A 19,159-nucleotide genomic window follows, 5' to 3' on the forward strand; every position below is an offset into this window, starting at 1 on the left:
ATAAATTAAATTTAATTAATAGGTTTAGTTAACCTAATTAGGTACTTTATTACTTAATTAAGTAAACCTTTAATTATTATTAATTTATACTACTTTAACTACTTTTTATATATAAGTTAAACTAATTAATATATATTTTATATTTATTTAAATATAATAATTAATTCTTTTTTAAAAAAAAATTATTAAAATTTAAATTTAAAAATATAATTAAATTTTTATAAATAACTTTTTACTTTTAAATTTAATAAATTTAATATAAAAGTTACTTTATAAATATAAATACTAGACTAACTTCTCTCTATAATTATACTCTAAGCCTTTCTTATAATGTGGCTAACTTTTACCACTAGCTCTCCAACGGCTAGCACAGTGCTACCACCCATAATTTCAAAGACCGGCACATCTGCGGCAAACTGTTTCCCCATCCAGTTCCGTAGCTCCACCGCAATAAGAGAGTCTACGCCGAAGGCATGCAGAGGTTGCGTCACGTCCAAATCAACAGGTTTGATGGTGAGTGCTCGAGCCAGCTTGTTGACGAGAGCATCCACAACCACAGCGGCTCGGTCCTCGGGTGAATCCGCCTGCCGGAACAACTCCGCGACCGCGACGGCATCACCGCCTGAAGAGCCAGCGTTCTGCATGGCGCCGCCTCGGGGCCACTTGAAGTAGGAAAATAGCGGGCGCTCGAGAGGTTCTAGGGGCTCTAGCATACGGGAAATCCTCTCGGCCGGTGTCGTGAGGCCCACGAGCAACTGACTTGCGGAGGCATCGCAAGCGATCGTGGGCCTCGCGGGGTCGCAGCACATGTCCAGCAGGGCAAGGAACTCGTTCTCAGATATCGCATCGAGGCCTTGGGTCCGCTCGAAGTGTCGCTGCAGCCCCTCACTCTCTGCCACGACACCGATATCTCCCATTACGCCAAGGTCAATGGATAGAGCATTCTGGTCGTGGTACATTCTGTAGTGGGCCAGCGCGTCTTGGAACGTACAACCGGCTGCGTAGTTGGCCTGGCCTGAATGCCCCAGGATTCCGGCGACAGACGATAACATGATGAAGAAGTCAACATCTGGAAGTAGAAGATGAAGGTTCCAAGAGGTCGGGACCTTGGAGCGGATGGTATTAGACCACTGCTCATGGGTCATGTTGTCGTAAATGGAGTCCTGTGGAGGTTTCTGTGAGCGACTAGGAGAATAACAAAAGAGAAATAATAAGAGTCTGGAGTCTAGAGTTTGGAGTGCAACTTACGTTCAGCTCCATGGCTGCATTGATGCATCCACGGACCGCTGGCATCGTTCTACCGTACTCGTCCAGCACACATGCGATTGAGTCGAGAGACGAGGCATCACACTTTGGTGTCACCACCATGGTGCCTTGCTCTCGAAGCTCTCTTACGACATCAGTAGCAGGTCCAGAATCTGCTAATCCTGATCTCGATGGGACGATCAGGTACTTCGCTCCCCGCTTCACTAGCCACCTGAGAATGGATCGACCGATCCCTCCGAGCCCTCCAACGACGAGGTAGGAGGCATCAGTCTTGCATGACCAGATCCTCTGGTGGATTAGATGCTTCTTGACACCAGCATGTTAGCCATGTGAAAGAAGGCAATGAACAGATCCTTGTGCATTTACATACCTGGACTTGAATGTCGCGTTCCACTCGGATGACAATCCGACCCGCGCTGTGGCCGCTCTGGAAATGACGGAAGGCATCTTCCACCGCGCCCACATCAAACACATGCAAAGGCCGAGGATAATAGATACTGCCGTCGGCAGCGAGGCTCATGACCTTCTCCAAGAGGCTGCTTGCTAGCTCCCTGCTACCCGTGTCATTTGAGATGTGGCCCAGGTCGACCGCGCAGAACATCACATTCTTTGCGAATTGCCCCATAGGCAGCGACGAGTTCGCGTTGATGTCAGCTTTCCCAATCTCTATAAATCGTCCATAAGGGGCTATGCATTCCCACGACGCACGCAGGCCTTCTCCCACCAGCGAGTTGAGAACAACGTCGACGCCGTAGCCCCCTGTCACCCGCTTGATCCCGCTTGCGAACGAGGTGTTTCTGCTGTAGAAGATATGGTCCTCTGGAATGCCATACTGTTCGATCAGCAGCTTCTTCTTATGGTCATAACCCACAGTCGCAAACACCTCGGCGCCGGCAAGCTGCGCAACCTGCACAGCCAACTGCCCCGTCGCCCCAGAAGCCGCATGGATCAGCACCTTGTCACCCGCGCGTATACGCGCTGCCTCCATCAGAGCCTGCCAGGCCGTGAGTGCAGGATTGATCACGGCACAGGCCTCCTCGAACGACAGCGAATCGTCGATGGGGACGATGTGGCGCTCGACTGCCCGGGGGTACATGCGCATGCAACCGAACAAGAACATGCAGACGCGGTCTCCCGGCTTGACCTTGGAGCAACCTCGGCCGACCCTGGTGACCACGCCAGCGCAGTCCGTCCCAAACGAGAAGGCCTCGTGCTCCAGCCGCCCCAGCGCGCCGAACATATCGCGGAAGTTGACGGCCCACGCCCGGGCCTCGATCTCGACGTCGCCTGGCGCCAGAGGCGCGCTGTGATACTCTGTGTCTTCCTCGAAACGCAGCGTCTCGAGCTGTCCACGCATCCCCATGTCCAGCCTCAGCGGCGGTCCTGGGAGCCATGGCTCGGTCCGCGTTTCAGGCTGAGTGCATGAGGCTAGCTCCCGGCTCATGTTGATGTCCTCGACTAGGCGTGGCACTAAGAATTCTCCGTTCTGGATGCGGTACTGGATCTCGGCGGACGGAGACGCACTTGGAGCAGCAGCAATGAATGCGCAGTCCCAAATCTTGGCGATCTGCCTGGCAGCACTGGCGGCGCTGCCTTCATTCTGCCCGAGCTCCTCCAGCGACAGATTTACGATGAGCTTGTCGCCGAACTCAGTGCGAAGCGTTCGAAGGAACCCATCCTTGAGACCAGAGTGGGCGAATTGGCTTGCTGATGACGAAGTGTCCTGAATATCCCCAGAAGCAACCCATAATAGGTTGCTTGCCTGGTGTACCCAGCTTCTGACGAGATCGAATGTGGGCTCGGGGACATTGGCCAGGAAAGGACTGCCCATGTCTGCGAGGAACACCACTGAATCGCTTCCTACCACTTTGGCTTCTCCGCAAGCAGTGACGGGATATATATGAGTCTGGCGCCCGCTTGAGGCAGAAATATCCGTGGCCAAGGTTGTTGCCACACTCCTCTGGAATTCGTTGTCATCATCCACGACCAGCAGTGCCCTGCCTTGAGTGACGGATTGTGAGGTTGTGGGCGCATCGATGGCAGTTGAGAGGATGACACTCGCGTGATGCGCAGGATCGGGCTCGTAGTCTCTTATGACCAGGTCGTTTCCAGAGAATCCATTTGCTTGCAGTAGAGAATGCCAGTGAGCGTCTGTCATGGAAGGTCTCTCAAAATGGGTCTTCTCATTCTCAGAAGACCACCACCTCGGCAGGACTCCAAAGGCGAAGTTTGTGATGAGAGGATCCGTCGCAGTAATGTCAAATAGAAGAAGATGACCCTCTGGCTTTAAGACACGTCGAATGTTTCGCAGAGTTGCTGACAAATTGCTGGCTGTACGAGAAAGATAGCAAGCCACGATCAAGTCAAACGAACCTGCCTCAAAGCCTTGCTCGGGCGTGTCTCCATTGAAATCTAAGGTTTTGCATACCACCCGATCTTTGTGATCTTTTAGTGAGTCTAGGGCCTGGTCGAGACACTCCGCAGACGCGTCAGTGTACACGTATTCAGCAAAGGCGACTCCACCCGTTCGACGCTCGACTTCGGTAAGTGCAGACAACAGGAAACCATTGATTGCTCTTAGGTCACCCCCAGAGCCAATCTCCAGGATCTTTAGCCCGGGGGATTGATGCACTAAAAGGTCCAGGAAACGAGCTAGTCTGGCATCGCAGACACGGGCAAGGAGACTTTGATGGAAGTCCTGGATCGCTGGTAGCGAGGGCAGCTGTGCATTTGAATCGCATGTGCCATCGATAATGTCAGCTAGATACTGGGAGATCTCTGAGAAGATCCTCCAGGATGGTCGTTTCAATAGATCCTCTGGAATGAGATTTGGGCTTGGTTCAGCAAGGGTTGCCACTGCGCTGTCTTGAAATGACTCGTCTTGGCTGAGAACCCATAGCACATATTTTTGAATATGAAGGGGTAGCGTTGACAGATCCAAATCCCTTAGCTTTGGAGCGTTTACTTGCACAATAGACTGCAGTCTTTTCCTGAGCTTGGAAAGTTCTTCGTCTGCAGGTCCATCCTCGCCCCCAGAAGAGCGACCACCGCAGTAGGTCTGCAACGCATCTGAGCCGAGCAAAGACAGCTGTGGTTTCCATTCGATACGATGCAGTGACTTTGCCTTCTTGGCACTGTCGCTTGCATCGCTGCTCAGAACAGGAGAAAGCTCAAAATCATCAACGTAGCAGAGCGGCGATCCGTCGTCGCCCAGGATCACGGCCGACGCCTGGATGCCAGAACCGACGGTTTTCAACCTCGACTCCGTCGCCACCCTAATTTGCTTCGTCTCGGGGTACTGCCACCCCTTGGCCGAAATCCAGGTAGACCGCATCCTGTGGGGGACGATGACTGGCAAGGATTCCGACATGCCTCCTGACGGAGCGACGTAGCAGACCTGGCAGGCCGCATCGAAGACAGCGGGGTGAACAGTACCAGCATAAGCTTCCATGGGGGGTTCAACATTGACCTTTGCTAACGACTGCGCATGGCCGTCCCAGTACACATCATCAGCCAATGAAAACTGCTTGCCATATTTCAGGCCTTGTTCATCCAGCCACTGGTAAAATCTGCGCTTGTCGATGTGCCTGGTTGAACCATCCTTAGCTTGCATATAGCGTTGAGTAAGGCGCTGAGTTTCATGTTCTGCTTCTTGTCCTCCGTCGACCTCGGTATGTGGATCTTCATATTGAATGTGGATGGTGGCATTGAAACATTCGCTCCAGAATGTGTCGATATAAGCGAGTAGCTGAACTTGGAAGCGCTGAGAAGTCTTCTCGTAGGCCTCGCTGAGAGGGCGCAGGGCTGTCGTCACTTCGGTTGTTCGATCTCGATGGACGATGATAGGGCTTGTAAAAGAAGCTTCTTTGACGAAGTAGCCGAGGATGTGTTTATGAGGATTGGCCATCTGCTTCACAGCCTCTAAAGCCATCATGATACTCCCTGCCGCTGGGAATAAGATGCTGCTGTCAATTACATGATCTGCAATCCACGGCATGTCCTCCACACTCAGCAGCTTTCGCCATCGAGGGAGTAGCGGATTCCAATCGGGCGACTGTGTGCCCAAGACTGTCCTCGGGACGGCCGCACGGAAGCGCCAATCGCGGCTGATACGGGACTCGTGCCAGTACAGTCGGGAGTGGTCAAAGGGATACTGGGGAAGATCGCTTAGGTATGCTGGATGTGTCTCGCTGTCTTCAGCTTTTTGCATTGCCGTCATGATGGAGACTGGGTATCCATGGGTGAAGAGCGATCCTATTACGTTGAGCATACTCTTCACTGGCGACTCGAACCTGGACAGTAGGGATGCGTATCTGAAGCTGGCGCTGCCAATGGCCTGCTTCAAAGTGTCTTGCACAGGCCTTCGCAGAGCTGCGTGGGGTCCAACTTCAAGGAAATCCGTCACCGTCTTCAGACCGTGATCCATCTTAGTTGCCCCAAGGACGATGTATTGTAGTGCATCGGCAAATCGGACAGGTGATACTAGGTTATCCACCCAGTATTGCCCATCCGATAGTGAAGTTGGTGAGATGCTTTGCCCAGTCACTGAGGATACCATGAAGTTGGCCGTTTTGCAGGCTGAAGGTCGTGCCTTGAGAGAGTCGATACTTGCGAGGTACTCCTCGGCGATGGCTTGCATGGCGGGTGAATGGTAAGCGACCCCTGTGTTCAATTTCTGGTTGAATATTCCATCGTTGTCAAGGCAGATTTTCAGTCCATCAATGGCCTTCTCGTTGCCAGACAGAGTCACGTTAGTTGGACTGTTGATACACGCGACATGTATTACCCTGGCACTCGGTCTCACTTCCAGCCCGGCACGCTCCAGGTAGGAATCGACATGGGCTTCCGGGATATTAACAGACATCATAGCACCGGGGTCTTCCCTCATCGATTCTACCAGTTGCTCTGTAAGTCGGCCCCTGTGGAACGCGACTTTGCAAGCCGACTCAAATGACAGTGCTCCGGCGGAATACGCCGCGGCAATTTCTCCTGACGAGTGGCCGACCACGACTTGCGGAATAAGACCAATTGTGTCAAGCAGATCAATGAGAGCAAGCTGGAGAGCTGTGCACAGAGGCTGGCTGATCCCGGGTGTGTGAAGCTGTGTACCCTGCTGTAGCTCGTCTATACACGCGAAAACATGACCGTCAGCAGTATCCTTCAGTTAGTGTCAGATCAAGGCAGGTTCAAAGAACGGCTCTTACCTATAACAGACCATCCAGATCCCATTTCGGAGAAGACCTTGTTTGCCCTGATTAGCGAGGACTGGAAAACGGGGTATCGTAGGAGTTCCAGTCCCATGCGCGCGTACTGGGCCCCTTGGCCGGTGAGAACGAAGGCTACGGCCTTCTCACGAGAGACTCGGACTTGTTTGGAAAGCCGGAACCTGGCAGGGCCCTCATTTATGTCATCCATACCCACTACAGCAAAGCATCTCCAGTTCATGACGCTGCGCCGAGCGGCAAGAGTGTAAGCAAATTGCTCCAGTCTATGGCCGGGCCCATGGATGTTGGCTGCGAAGTACCGCTCGTGGTCTTGCAAAATGGTTGTCAATGCGGCCTCGTCCCTCGCGGACCACACGAGCAGCTCGTACTTTGAATGTGTGTGGTAGGAACGCACATGGTTGGCCGCCTCATTCTCGGACTTTGCCCGCGCGATTCCCTTTGGGATGGGCTTCTGGCTGCAATTAACGGACAGAGGACTTGTTCCATTGGCACAAACTGGAGTTTCATCACCGCTTGGGATTTGATGACCATTTGGTATTCCATCACCGTTTGGGATGCCATTTCCATTCTGTGTCGGGCTCGGAAGCGGCAAGATGGTTAGAGCGCGGCGAGCCTCGTTGGTAGCGAGACTTTCTAAGGTGTTCCGCACATCATCCATGATGGCGTGTGCATTGGAGCCACCGAACCCAAATGAGTTGATCAAAACTCGGCGCAGACCGTCACTTGGCCAAGTGATGCATTTTGTAGGAACCTATAAGAGTCATTCAATCACTATACCTCCAAAGTGAAGAATACCACGAGAAGCGCGCCACGGTGCTTACCTGTATAATGCCGAGCCTCGAGGGTATCTTGGGGTTCAGCTTCTCGAGCAATGCATTGGGTGGAATGATGCCCTTTTCGAGGATCATGATGCACTTGAGAATGCTGGCAAGGCCACTGGCGCCCTCTGTGTGGCCAAAGTTTGCCTTGAGCGAGCCTCTGGGCACGTTTATCAGGGGATTATTTCTTTCACCAAGAACTCTGGTCTGTCTGGCAGTCGAAATCACTCACACAAAGAGAGGCTCTTTTCGAGAACGGGTCGACTTGAAGACTCTACCCAGGGCCTTCATTTCGGTTGTATCTCCAAGTTGCGTTCCCGTACCTGTGCAAATCATATAAGTCGTGAATGCTGCAATCTGCGGGGTTTTGAATCAAACTTACCATGAGCTTCTACATAGCGTGTCGGTTCAAGACCAAGATTGTATCTATGGTGTATGCCTCTGATGAGCTCCTCTTGGGCGGTGACGCTTGGCTGAGTGACACTCGGTGTTCGACCATCTGAATTCGCTCCTGTTGCTCTGATGATTCCGCGAATGACATCTCTATCTCTTATGGCATCACTGAGCCTCTTCATCACAAGCACTACAATGCCCTCGCCTCGTGCATATCCATTCGCTCGCTCGTCAAAGCTGTAGCTAAGACTGTCCTTGGACAGGAGGTTGAGGTTGCCAAGGTACATGGACATCTCCGCGCTCAATATGAGGTTGGATCCAGTGACTAGTGCCTGTGGAAAGGTCAACTAAATGATTTCTCCATAGATTCTTCGCGCCTGTTTTCCTCACCATAGAAGCTTCTCCTCTCTGTAAGCTCTGACAGGCTAGATGTGTGGCGGTCATGCTCGATGAACAAGCAGTGTCTACTTGCACATTTGGTCCCCTGAGGTCGAAAAACCAACCGAGTCTGTTGGCTAATAGAGCCGGCGATGTACCAGTGGTCATATGTGTCGGGGCCTCATCGGGACACTTGACCGTGATTCTCATGTAATCCTCTATCATGGAACCAGAGAAGACTGCTGTGTTGGTGCCTGCGACATGCTCGAGTGGAATCCCAGCTGCATTGGATCAGCATGACCACATTAGTAGGAGTAAAGAGTTGACGTGGCAACAACATACCATTTTCTAGGGCTCGATACGCTGTTTCAAGCAGCATGCGCTGGGCAGGGTCCATGGCGGCCGCCTCTGTTACATTCTCTCAGTATGAAGCTCAGTCATCCCATCCCATTTAGACTCTACTAACCTTTGGATGTGATGGAGAAGAATGGTGCATCGAAAGCAGCAGGATCTCCCTTCAAGAAGTGAGCTCCTGTTGATGGTAGCTACACATGGGGTTAAACTCCTTTCTTCTGGGGAAGTACACAATTCAGGATTGAAGAACCTACATTATTTCGGGCATCAGAGTCTGCCTCGTGGAAAGCATCGATGTTCTTCAGTCGAGACTCGGGGTATGGTGTCATGACATTTCTGCCACTCTCAAGGACATCCCAAAGGCTGGCCTCGTCTTCAGCCCCCTGCGCCAGCCTGAAGGAGAATCCGGTGACCGCTATGGGCTCCATGTTTACCATCATTCTTTTTCTGGATGCTTAGATTTGCGCTATCCAGGATAATGGGCTGGATGAAAGGTCAACGAGGTCTGAAGCTCAAACTTCGAGGGCAAACGGCAGGAAAATGCAATTTGGATTCGGGCTGGGAGTATAATAAATACTTTCAAAGCTTATCTGAAAACAATAAAGAATGTATCTAAGTTGACATAAGTCTGTTTTATTACCTCTCACCTGTCGTATTATGTCCATTGTTATCGCCACCGTGTTCTTTCTAAGCGCTGGGTCTTGAGTGCTTACCACCGTATGAAGGCGCCATGTATGTCCTCGGACGTATACGGAATAGAAGCGAAACCACTTATTACCTCTTCGAGTAGGGTACAATGAATGACATGTGGGCACCAAGCCCAGGGTTGCACTCATGAGCTGACTGGTGCGAAGCACACTTGGCATCACCCAGCCCATAGGTCGACATACCTAGGGTGGGTGGGGGCGAAATAACAGACAGGGAAGGGTTCAAGAATGAAGGTTATCAATACGCCTTGGGATGGTGTTTCAATTTGGGTAGCGGCATTCACCACCAGGCTGCCATGTGCACAGCAAGCTGCCTTGTGCAGGTGCACCAGTTGTTGCCAGGGGTCTGCCACACACTTCCGTTGCGCACCGCCCCCAGGAAAATGCTCAAGTGCTCGGATGCCCGGAGCTTACCTAGGTGCATAAGCGACTGCAGGCTAAGTTTCAGGGCGATAGCTCAGGCATACTCTCCAGTGCCTAAGTACTTAGAGGCAGGTATCAATTACGCACAGTACTCGGGCACTGTACGTGGGTACACAAGCCTGGCTTATGCAGGCTGCCATTGCACAAGGGATGTCACTTATTAAGGTGGGGGGGTATCTTCTAAATCCCCTAGGTGTGTTTTCGAGTACGTACCGCTTCGTGCCCAGACCTTGAGCAACCACCAAAACCAGAATCCATGTAGCACTTGGCCAGGGTCGAAAATTTCGTATGACGCATGGGAAGATCGGCCAATGAAATACACTGGTGATGCAGTTTTGGATGTTTCTTTCGCTCAATGGAGCAACCCATGCAACGTGCAGCTCCGCCGATTCGAGTCGACCCAGTCTTCGTCCTCCTGGATCAAACAGCTCTATCATATTACTTGTAGTATCTGTTGAGGTTGTTTTAGAATTTGAAAATGCGAAGTGATGCCATTAGTCAATAGATCCATACCCAGACAGGCCTTCTTGTTTGATCCACGCGTAAAACTCTCTTGCGGCCTTAGATACACTCTCTATCGTATTCCTAGCCTCTATCTCCCGAATCTCCTCCACCCACGCAAATACTGCATCCACGAGTTGCTTGACCTGGTCCCGGGTATTGGAAGCGTGAAGGATAACCCTGAGTCGACCTTTTCCAAGAGGCACAACTGGATAGGTCACAGGGAACGTACAGACACCAGATGATAACAATGCGAAGTATAGCCACCACAAGTACCTCTCATGCGTACCGGTAGATATTGTGATAATATGGGTGAGAAAGGGCCTTTCTTCCCACCCATCAACGAGGGGAACAGAAAGGAGGCCGTCTTCCTGAGCTTTTTCCCACGCGGGATGTGACGCAAGGGAATCAAAGAAGAGCGTAGCGAGATCCTGGATGTCCTCTTGTGCCTAGGATCTGTTAGCTTCTGTCTTTGGTTGTCGGGAAGTTTGGAACTGACCTTGGACATAGCATCGTGTTTTAATAATGTATAAGCAGACTTAATAGCTGCCACAAATAGGAATGATGGAGATGTGGTGTAGATGATAGAACGGCCGAAATTGACGAGCGCGCTCTTCACAGTCTTGTTTCCTAAGATGACAGCTGTGCAACGTCAGCATCTGAGTACTCTGAAGCCGCAACACTATTATAGTCATATCAAGACTGGAAAAACATACCACCTGTTGCACCCATAGCCTTGCCATATGAATGCACAACCACTGCCACCTCATCCTGCAAAGCCAGCTCACAAACCAGCCCTGCCCCTTGGGGCCCGATAACCCCAATGCTGTGTGCCTCGTCCAGCACAAATTGGACATTTCCCTCCATGCCATGGAACACCTCTTTTGCGACGGTGATCAGTTCTTCCAGCGGGCAAACATCCCCGTCCATGCTATATATGGACTCAAGCGCAACAAGAACACACCGTTTTCCCTGTTGTATAAGTGGCTGCGTACTCAACGTGTCCTGTAATGCCAGGCGGAAGGCATGAATATCACTATGGGGGAATTCGACCTTCTGGATAGCCAGGGACTGTTTAATACCCTCAAGAGTGCTTGCATGGACAAGTGAATCATATAAAATCACATCCCCCGGGCGTGGTATAGCAGTCCAAACGGCGATATTAGCCTCAAAGGCCGAGCCCACAAGTAAGCCGGTCTCCGCACCGTGAAAGGCAGCAATCTGAGCCTCGGCCTCCTCCAGGTAAGGGTAGTTGCCGTCCATCAGCCGGACACCGGTTGAGCCCAGACTGAAGTCTGGGTGTGCCGCTTGTTCGGCCAGAAATTCGGCACGCCGCTCCGGGCTAGCTGCCATGCCCAGAATATCCCCGGAACAGAAATCAACAACATGATCATATCTTTGCCAGCTGTTCTGTGTGATGAGGTAGAAGTTCTGTGCCGCGCGGCGGACGTCAAGGGCCTCCTCTATGTTTCGGTAGAAAGTTGGGAGGGCTTTCGTGGCTTCTGGCCTAACGGTCTGCTGGCGAATCCGAATCCCAAGGGGGCCAGAAGGACCCAATGGTGTGGCCTTATCGGCGCCGTTGCTTGTCATAATGTATGAGGACTGACTGGGTTGTAGAGAATGACGCTTGTTTCTCATGGACAAATTTTAAAATGGACTTTTTGAAAATTAAGGGAAGAGAGGCACGGAATATTGAAGAAAAGCGTTCACAATGGATTGAAGCACGACGCTTGAAGAAATGATAGAGTACCACAGTCCATGCAGAACAAAACAACTGATCACAATCTGCTTTCCAACTCCCTCCTCGGGCAAAGGACTAGGAGAGGAGGGCCAAAGATGTGATCATCAGCGGAATACTTCTGAGAGGCTCGTACCAATGTATCGATACATTGCTCCCGCGTTGGCTTGCATCAGCACTATATACCAGCGGCCCGGCTTACCCTACGGGCCGACAAAAGTACCGTGTAGGCGGATGCAGAGGTGGGGGCCGGACTAGAGACAGAGCCGCGGGTCGTATTACACCCTAAGACCGTGTCAGCACCAACTACTTGAAGCATCGCAAGTGTGTATTTCTTGTTGGCAACTCCGGTCCCGTAAGGTTACATTTGGATTCTGTTGGTAAGAGCGATTTCAGGCAGAAGCGAGAGGAAAAGGACTAACCTTTGAAGAGACGAGAATGTGACAAATCATCAACAGCAGAAGAGGTGGGCACGGTTAAGCGCCGTGGTATGATGGTCGCTAGTTACTAATTATTTTATCTGTCATGCTGTCGCCTTGGGAGGCCAGGGTACCAAAGGACCGGTCAGCCTGTGACAACACTTATCGTTGAGGGATATCTCCTGATTGAGTTCTGAGGACCTCGTGTCTGCTGTGCTATGATGGATTCGATACTGATCACACTTATCACATGCCAAAAGTCCGAATCCTCGACCCATGCAAGGAGGTTGCCGTTAGCCGCCGTAATACGCGGGCTGCAAGCCGTCCTGTCAGCTGCCTGTGCCACTGTTGCACAAAAACCAAGAAATCAAGCGACCGCAAAGGGGAAGATAAATATCACCTCGGTCTCAGGGTTGCACTGCGAAGGATTCTGATGTTACGGTGCCGTGTGTACGAACACGACATTGTGAGTCCAATTACCTGGGACTAGATCCGGTCAAAGATGCAGCGACCACTCAGACGCTGCAATAGAGCACTGCATGTGAAGTGAGTATGATACGTTGCACGACATAGTTGGCACACTGCAGACAATGCAGCCCGGCTCGGCCACCGATGAGACCACCTCAAGCCCCGAACAGGAATGCCCAGAACCTGCCCCCACTCCACTTAAAACGCCACCCCATGATGCCTAAAATTTGTCCGCAGTCGCGCTATCATACTTGGACAGATTCAGATGGCTGTCAGAGTGTCAACCCAGGACCAGATTTTGGCTCAACATTCAATTCGTTGTTGTACCGAGATTGGACGTGAGGGTAGCGCTGGAAGTGAGCATAGCATGCGCCCATCTGTAATGATCATTGGTCTTGAGCATTTTTGATTACTAAGCACAGGTAGAAACAGTCACTTTTCACAGAAAGTACAGCAGAAATGGAATAGGTGTACTTCCGGGTCCAAAGCAAGACACCATTCAATCTCGTGGCTATACACTTCGGATTGTGCTCACTCCGGGGTGTGTTCTTGGTGCTACAATATTCCAAAACCCGTCCCATTACGTCGTTTTCCACTAAATTTCTACTCTGAAAACTTGCAACTATCCCAAAATATGCGTGTCTACGATCTAGGCTCATCGGAGCCTTGTTGTCTTTCCACGTTCACATCCCAACCGGTCTCCCGAGTGATGGAATTGGGCGGCTGTTGTAGACTGTGCGCCTCCTGGTCAACAGGTATCGCCTGCACTGATACAAGGCCATAAGTATCTGCGTCGCTGATATCCCACAGCCCGCGTCGCTTCTGTGGCGTCTGGTTCCTGCCAAAAGTCCTGAGACTGGGCCGACCGCCTGAGGGCTCAGACTGCAGTCGCGAGGTGGAGATTCCAAGTCGACTTAGCAGTTGCGTGAAGGATTCCGAGGACTGAATGCTCTGGACAACTTTAGGGATACCGGGAATGCCTGTGATGAGAAGTCCGGCTGTGATCTCTCCAACGCCCCAGAGGGCAACACTTGATATCCAGTACCACTCGTCATCAGAGTCGAGCAGCTGCAGAAGGTAGACCAGACGGGCAACTCCTGCGCCGGTGGCGCTGTGGGTGAACCAAGCAAGTCAGTTCTGGACAATTAGAAGTAATACCATGTTCATGTGCAGGCGAATACTGACAAGATGCCAATGACGAATAGCAGCGATATACCTATTCTCTTGGACTTCGACACGTGCAACTTCCATATAATCCACTGAGGAAGCAGGAGGATGGCAATATCAGACGCCAAATTGATAAGGGCGGACGCGAAGTTGTTGGCTGCGATGTCGATTGGACAGCTGCCTCCTTCAAACAAGGGGTCCCAAATCTTCTGTCTTGGCCAACATCGAAAGATTTCAAGAAAGGTTCCAGAGACGTAATAGATGATATTTCCCCATATTAAGGCGTGGAACATCCAGTACATCTTGTTCTTCTGGCCCAAGGGCACGAAAATGCGCAACCAATCGAGCAGAATGGCGAGCTTGACAAACAATATCGACATTCCGTAGTTGATCGATCCGAGGTGAATCATCTTTTGAACTCGTGAGTATTATCCTGCGGTCCACGGTCGATGGATTGGGGAGTGATTGAGCCTCATACCCAATTGACACGCGATATGTCTCTTAATTTTATGTCCCACTGGTGAACTTGGACACCTGGCCATATCGAAACCTCGTAGATCGGATATAGATATCCGGCAAAGATCCCCTGGAGTTGATCAGCGGGACCCAGTGGATCTGTGCCCAGAAAGCCTGGAACTTACGTATCCCATGATGAAGAAGACGTCTTCAATATGGAATCTCCCAATGTGGTACCTGGAAGCCAGGCGAAGTATGACAGCTAGGGTGGAAAGAATTGCACAAAATATCAGGACAAAGTACCCCACGGCATGATGCCGATTCTGAATCTCAAAGTTGGGAGTAACCCCGTCAGGCGGCTCGATCGCGGGGCCGTCGAGATCGGTCAAAGTCGTCGCAGACATCTTGGTTGGTCTGAGGGATTGTGCAGTTCAGGCAGAGAGACATCGCCATGCCATCGACGGTGGCGCAGCTTGTGATCATGTATTAGCACCAAGGGCACAAGGAGGCAAGCCACCAAAAAGGTCAATCGCACCCGAGGGGCCGATTTGGACTTTTCTGGGATGCCTGCAAGTGTACACCATCTTTTTGATCCTTCTAGGCGCTCCGGCAGGACTGATGGAAGTGACCCCGTTTCTTACATGCGTCGCTACGGGTTCGAACCTCGTTGCATGATGAGATGCAATAGCCACTGGTTCAAGACCGAGATTACTTGCATACTGGTGTGTCTGCTCTGCTTCCTCGTGGTACCCTAGGTATACGGGCGATGAGATTCCTTGCTGTCATTGGCCCTCTGTATGAACATGGGCTGGGCAACTCCTTCCACGCAGGATTCCCATTCCGGCCCAGGGAACGTGCATTGGTACGACGCCATTTGACGGCCTGCACTATCGCAAAATACCGATCTGGAAGGTCGCACGGTACTGCCAAGGGGAACTTTTGGGGGCTAGTGGAGGCCTACTGGCGAGCTGTTGGGGGCTGTCTGTGCTTATGTCCAATCACAGTCGGAGGTGCAAGTCAAGGTGCAGCTGTGCCGTTTATTGATGTGCAGTTGTGTTCGCGCTGTGGCTGATGTGTATTCACACCCGACACAGTCCATCATTCGCACCGTATGACAAGGTGTGGTACCAACAGCACTAAAGTACATGTACGCGAGACGTCAATAAACGGCTCGGGAAGGAATGAGTCAACATATCATCATCTCGTGTTTATCAAAAGTGACTTCAGCTCGGACTCAGGTTTATGAGCAACCCTTGGCGTTTGTGAAACCCTCCCTCCATTTCCATACCATGCTCGTCTGACTTTGTGAGAGCAGAGACTCACCTCAGGCAGTTTTTCCACATTTTCACTCGCGGCCCCTCGTCACAGAGATTTAACCTCCCAAGTCACATCGGACGCGTCAAGGGTACCTGGGTAAGCCACATGCAACAACAACTGAATTTTAGGAACCTCAACTGCTAACCAGGCAGCCCGCACAGATGAGCACATCAAACGAGAGCTTCATGATGGACCAGCCAAAGCAAACACGCACAACAGACCACGCAGAGCCGAAGCTGCTCCGCAAGCTTGGAAACAAGTTCGTTCTCTCCCGGCCGCTACTTGTTTTATAAATCACCAAATATAAACTGACACGCACAGTGAGATATACCAGCTGGCCATGTATCTGCTGGACCAATATCGAGGCACCTCGGTATCAGGCCGCTACTCGATTCCCACGAGTCTCTCGAGATCTGGCACCGAGTCAAGAAACAAGCTGGTTCAAGTCGTTGAAAGAGCCATTATTGATACGGTGCTCAATCATCCTGTTTTGCAGGTTGCAATTGCGGATGCGGAGTCTCAAAGCCCCAGATGGGTTCAGCTCGAGACTCTCAACCTCCGCCACCACGTCACATGGCATTTCAAGGAGTCTGATCTCGATTCAGCTTTCGAGAAAGAATTACAGGACCTCCTTGCGGATGAGGTCGACGCTACCTATCCTGAGCTTGATCGTCGGCCAGGGTGGAGGATTGTTGTCATACACTTCCATCAGACAAACATTTTGGAGATAGTATTCACTTGGAACCATCCTCATTGCGACGGAATGAGTGGCAAAATATTCCACTCGGGCCTTCTGCAAGCCCTCAACAGCGTTGGCACAGACGCAGAAAATGTCACCGATGATCGCTCAACCATCAAACTGCCAGACTCACCTCCAGAACTACCGCCACCTGTTGAGGAAATCTGCAAACTACCTCTAACGGTCCCTTTTATTCTCAAAACGCTGTGGAATGAATGGGGGCCAACAACATTCAAGTCAACAATTGCAAGATGGGCACCAATACCGCCACGTTCAAGCCCGTTCAAAACACAGGTTCGCGCCTTCACAGGTCAGTCACTCACTCACTCACTCACTCACCATGGTCGTGGGCAGGGTGGTGGCGCTTCGCTTTTGATCGCTCGGTGAAGCTCGCTCATGAGATTGGTGATCGCGCTCCGCGCTCAGACATTGGCCCCGCGTCGAAGTTGAAGGTCTCGCTAAGTTATCGCGCCTTCACAGTTGACGCCGAGCCGTTGCGGAAAGTCCTGTTTGCTTGCCGACAGCACAAGACCACACTCACCGGGCTGCTACATATCCTAACGCTCACCTCTCTCGCTTCGCAACTTACAGAGGAGGCTGCACCTGCATTTACAAGCGGCACCACCGTAGATATGCGGCGATACATAGACCCGAAAGCCCCCGGGAGGACCTACCCATGGTTTGAGCCCCAGAGTACTATGGGAAATTTTGTAACAATCATGTCTCATGAGTTTGAGCGTGGCATCATAAGCCAGTTTCGGTCCTTGCTCTCACCCCCAACAACGGCTCCCGACGGCCCTAAAGCAGAGACGGCGGTGTTATCGCCTGAGCTTACTGATCTGGTCTGGTCGACTGCTGCCAGGGTGCGGAGAGAGCTAGAGGATAGGGTTCAAACGGGCCTGAAGAACGATATGGTTGGGATGATGAGGTTCATAGGTGACTGGCAACAAGAGATGACCAAGGCATCTCACAGACCCCGGCAGTTCTCGTGGTGGGTCTCAGGAATCGGCGTCCTCGACCCGGCGTTATCGAAGACCGACCCCACCAACGGCAACAGCGCACCATCACTGCCGGCGCCGGCGGCTGGTAACGGCGACGACAGCTGGGTGCTTCGAAGAGCGCAGTTCATCCTAAGCACCGAGACGACTGCGGCTGCGATCAACATCTCGCCCATGACGGTGGCCGGCGAGAGACTGTGCGTTGGTGCGAGCTGGCAGGATTGCCTGTTCGATGTCTCCCTCGGAGAGCGTGTCATGGCGGATCTGGAGGCCTGGCTGAGCCAACTAGCCTAGAAATTCGGCAGTTCATCCAGTGCCAGAGCGCTCAAACAGTGGCATGAATTTCCGGGAATGAACTCCTTTTCTCCTCATTCCAGTATTCTAGCTAGAAGTATGAGCATAGTGATAGCATGTATTCTTTTACTATGTAAGACTCATTCGTATATTTATGTGGAAAAGATTAATTGTCGTCTTAGTGTGCTTATTATTGCTTCATTTATACTATGGGGCAAAGTATTAATAGATCGAGACAAGCACACATAGGTTCCGTTCTTACCGATTATTAAGCCTTCCTCTTTTTTCCCCCGTGATATTAGAGATAGATAGATATATTAAGGTTTATAGATATAAGTTTTATTAAATAAAGAATTATTAAAATCTACTTTTAAAGGAATTATTAAAGTTTATTTTTATTTTAAATAAAAAATATAAACTTTTTTATTTTTATTTTATAAATATAAAAAAATTATAATATTAATAATATTTATTTATAATATAATAATAATTTTAAAATATAAAAATATATAAATTATTAATATTTTTTTAATTTTATTATTAAATTAAAAATAAATAATTAAAGTTTTAAAACAATAAAATATAATATATTTTTAAAAGTTTATTTAATTAAATTTATTATATAAAACTTTTATAATAATTTAATAATTTATATTTATAATAATATTTATTATTAAAAATACTTTTTCTATTAATATATTAAATTATATTTATTAAAAGTTAAAGTTATTATAAATTATAAATAAATTTTAATATTATTAAATATTATTTATAAAATTATTATATAATTTAAATAAATATAATCTATTTAAAATAAATATAAATAAAATTATTTAAATTTAATTATTTAATTAAATTAAAAGATAATCTTTAAATAAAATAATTATACTTTATTATAAATAAAAGAAAAATAGTTATAAATAATTAAATTTATAGTTATATAAAATAAATTTTACTTAAAAAGTTATTAATATTTAAAATAATTAATATATATTTTTAAAAATATTAAAAATTATAAATTTAATTTAAAAAATTAAAATTTTTAAAGATTTTAAATTTAAATTTAAAAGTTCTTTTTATATTCAACTTTTTTAGAAAAAGAATTAAAAAACTAAAAGAATTTAAATAAAGTTAAATAAAATTATAATAATATAATTAAATAAAAACTAATTATAAAATTATAATTATAAATTTTTAATTTTATATTTAAAAAGTTAATTTATATTATATATAATTTACAATTTTAAACTTTTTAAAATATTTTATTTATTTTAAATATTAATAACTTTTTTAAAATAAAAGTTTATTTTTATATAATTAAAACTTTAATTATTAATAAATATTTTTTTATAAATATAGCAGGCTATAACACTAAGTATAATAGTATAGATAAAGGGAGGTTTAAAAATCTATTAAATTTAAATCTAATATAAAACTAATTCTTATCTCTTTTAAAGAAGAGATAAATAGGTATTACCTACCTTTTAAAGGGCTTAAA

At 48.6% G+C, this 19,159-nt stretch overlaps 4 protein-coding genes across 4 annotated transcripts; 1 reads left to right on the forward strand and 3 right to left on the reverse strand.

Moving 5' to 3' along the window:
* Window positions 1-236: 236 nt before the first annotated feature.
* KVR01_012819 (uncharacterized protein) lies at window positions 237-9,325 on the reverse strand. The gene is made up of 13 exons (XM_044785509.1): window positions 9,148-9,325; window positions 9,012-9,081; window positions 8,689-8,917; window positions 8,547-8,625; window positions 8,423-8,488; window positions 8,093-8,361; window positions 7,692-8,034; window positions 7,542-7,632; window positions 7,313-7,469; window positions 6,471-7,242; window positions 1,637-6,390; window positions 1,249-1,572; window positions 237-1,163 (listed from the first exon to the last, which is right to left on the reverse strand). Exons 3-13 carry the CDS (start codon window positions 8,872-8,874, stop codon window positions 315-317), a joined length of 7,890 nt encoding a protein of 2,629 aa, XP_044638290.1. The 5' UTR covers window positions 8,875-8,917; window positions 9,012-9,081; window positions 9,148-9,325; the 3' UTR covers window positions 237-314.
* A 628-nt stretch (window positions 9,326-9,953) lies between these two features.
* KVR01_012701 (uncharacterized protein) lies at window positions 9,954-12,198 on the reverse strand. Its single transcript, XM_044788624.1, has 3 exons — window positions 10,782-12,198; window positions 10,565-10,707; window positions 9,954-10,514 (listed from the first exon to the last, which is right to left on the reverse strand). Exons 1-3 carry the CDS (start codon window positions 11,701-11,703, stop codon window positions 10,059-10,061), a joined length of 1,521 nt encoding a protein of 506 aa, XP_044638172.1. The 5' UTR covers window positions 11,704-12,198; the 3' UTR covers window positions 9,954-10,058.
* Window positions 12,199-13,187: 989 nt separating this feature from the next.
* KVR01_012803 (uncharacterized protein) lies at window positions 13,188-14,886 on the reverse strand. The gene is made up of 4 exons (XM_044781802.1): window positions 14,499-14,886; window positions 14,336-14,443; window positions 13,876-14,267; window positions 13,188-13,801 (listed from the first exon to the last, which is right to left on the reverse strand). The coding sequence occupies exons 1-4, from the start codon at window positions 14,715-14,717 to the stop codon at window positions 13,333-13,335; spliced, it is 1,188 nt and encodes a 395-aa protein (XP_044638274.1). The 5' UTR covers window positions 14,718-14,886; the 3' UTR covers window positions 13,188-13,332.
* A 689-nt stretch (window positions 14,887-15,575) lies between these two features.
* KVR01_012752 (uncharacterized protein) lies at window positions 15,576-18,013 on the forward strand. The gene is made up of 4 exons (XM_044787120.1): window positions 15,576-15,726; window positions 15,792-15,889; window positions 15,952-16,679; window positions 16,850-18,013. The coding sequence occupies exons 2-4, from the start codon at window positions 15,792-15,794 to the stop codon at window positions 17,659-17,661; spliced, it is 1,638 nt and encodes a 545-aa protein (XP_044638223.1). The 5' UTR covers window positions 15,576-15,726; the 3' UTR covers window positions 17,662-18,013.
* The last annotated feature ends 1,146 nt before the right edge of the window (window positions 18,014-19,159 follow it).

Source organism: Diaporthe batatas, assembly GCF_019321695.1.
Source record: "Diaporthe batatas strain CRI 302-4 chromosome Unknown Contig00021, whole genome shotgun sequence".
NCBI lineage: Eukaryota > Fungi > Ascomycota > Sordariomycetes > Diaporthales > Diaporthaceae > Diaporthe > Diaporthe batatas.

Bases quoted from the DNA above. Each gene is read 5' to 3' on its own strand.
- KVR01_012819 (XM_044785509.1), bottom strand. From the start codon at position 8,874: ATGATGGTAAACATGGAGCCCATAGCGGTCACCGGATTCTCCTTCAGG. The intron at 7,470-7,541 runs GTGAGTGATTTC...AAACGTGCCCAG, and splicing joins CGAAAAGAGCCTCTCTTTGT to AGGCTCGCTCAAGGCAAACT. The intron at 7,243-7,312 runs GTAAGCACCGTG...TGACTCTTATAG, and splicing joins CGAGGCTCGGCATTATACAG to GTTCCTACAAAATGCATCAC.
- KVR01_012701 (XM_044788624.1), bottom strand. From the start codon at position 11,703: ATGAGAAACAAGCGTCATTCTCTACAACCCAGTCAGTCCTCATACATT. The intron at 10,708-10,781 runs GTATGTTTTTCC...GACGTTGCACAG, and splicing joins GGCTATGGGTGCAACAGGTG to CTGTCATCTTAGGAAACAAG. The intron at 10,515-10,564 runs GTCAGTTCCAAA...AACAGATCCTAG, and splicing joins AACACGATGCTATGTCCAAG to GCACAAGAGGACATCCAGGA.
- KVR01_012803 (XM_044781802.1), bottom strand. From the start codon at position 14,717: ATGTCTGCGACGACTTTGACCGATCTCGACGGCCCCGCGATCGAGCCG. The intron at 14,268-14,335 runs GTATGAGGCTCA...CGAGTTCAAAAG, and splicing joins ACATATCGCGTGTCAATTGG to ATGATTCACCTCGGATCGAT. The intron at 13,802-13,875 runs GTCAGTATTCGC...GTTCACCCACAG, and splicing joins CTATTCGTCATTGGCATCTT to CGCCACCGGCGCAGGAGTTG.
- KVR01_012752 (XM_044787120.1), top strand. From the start codon at position 15,792: ATGAGCACATCAAACGAGAGCTTCATGATGGACCAGCCAAAGCAAACA. The intron at 15,890-15,951 runs GTTCGTTCTCTC...TGACACGCACAG, and splicing joins CTCCGCAAGCTTGGAAACAA to TGAGATATACCAGCTGGCCA. The intron at 16,680-16,849 runs GTCAGTCACTCA...GCGCCTTCACAG, and splicing joins ACAGGTTCGCGCCTTCACAG to TTGACGCCGAGCCGTTGCGG.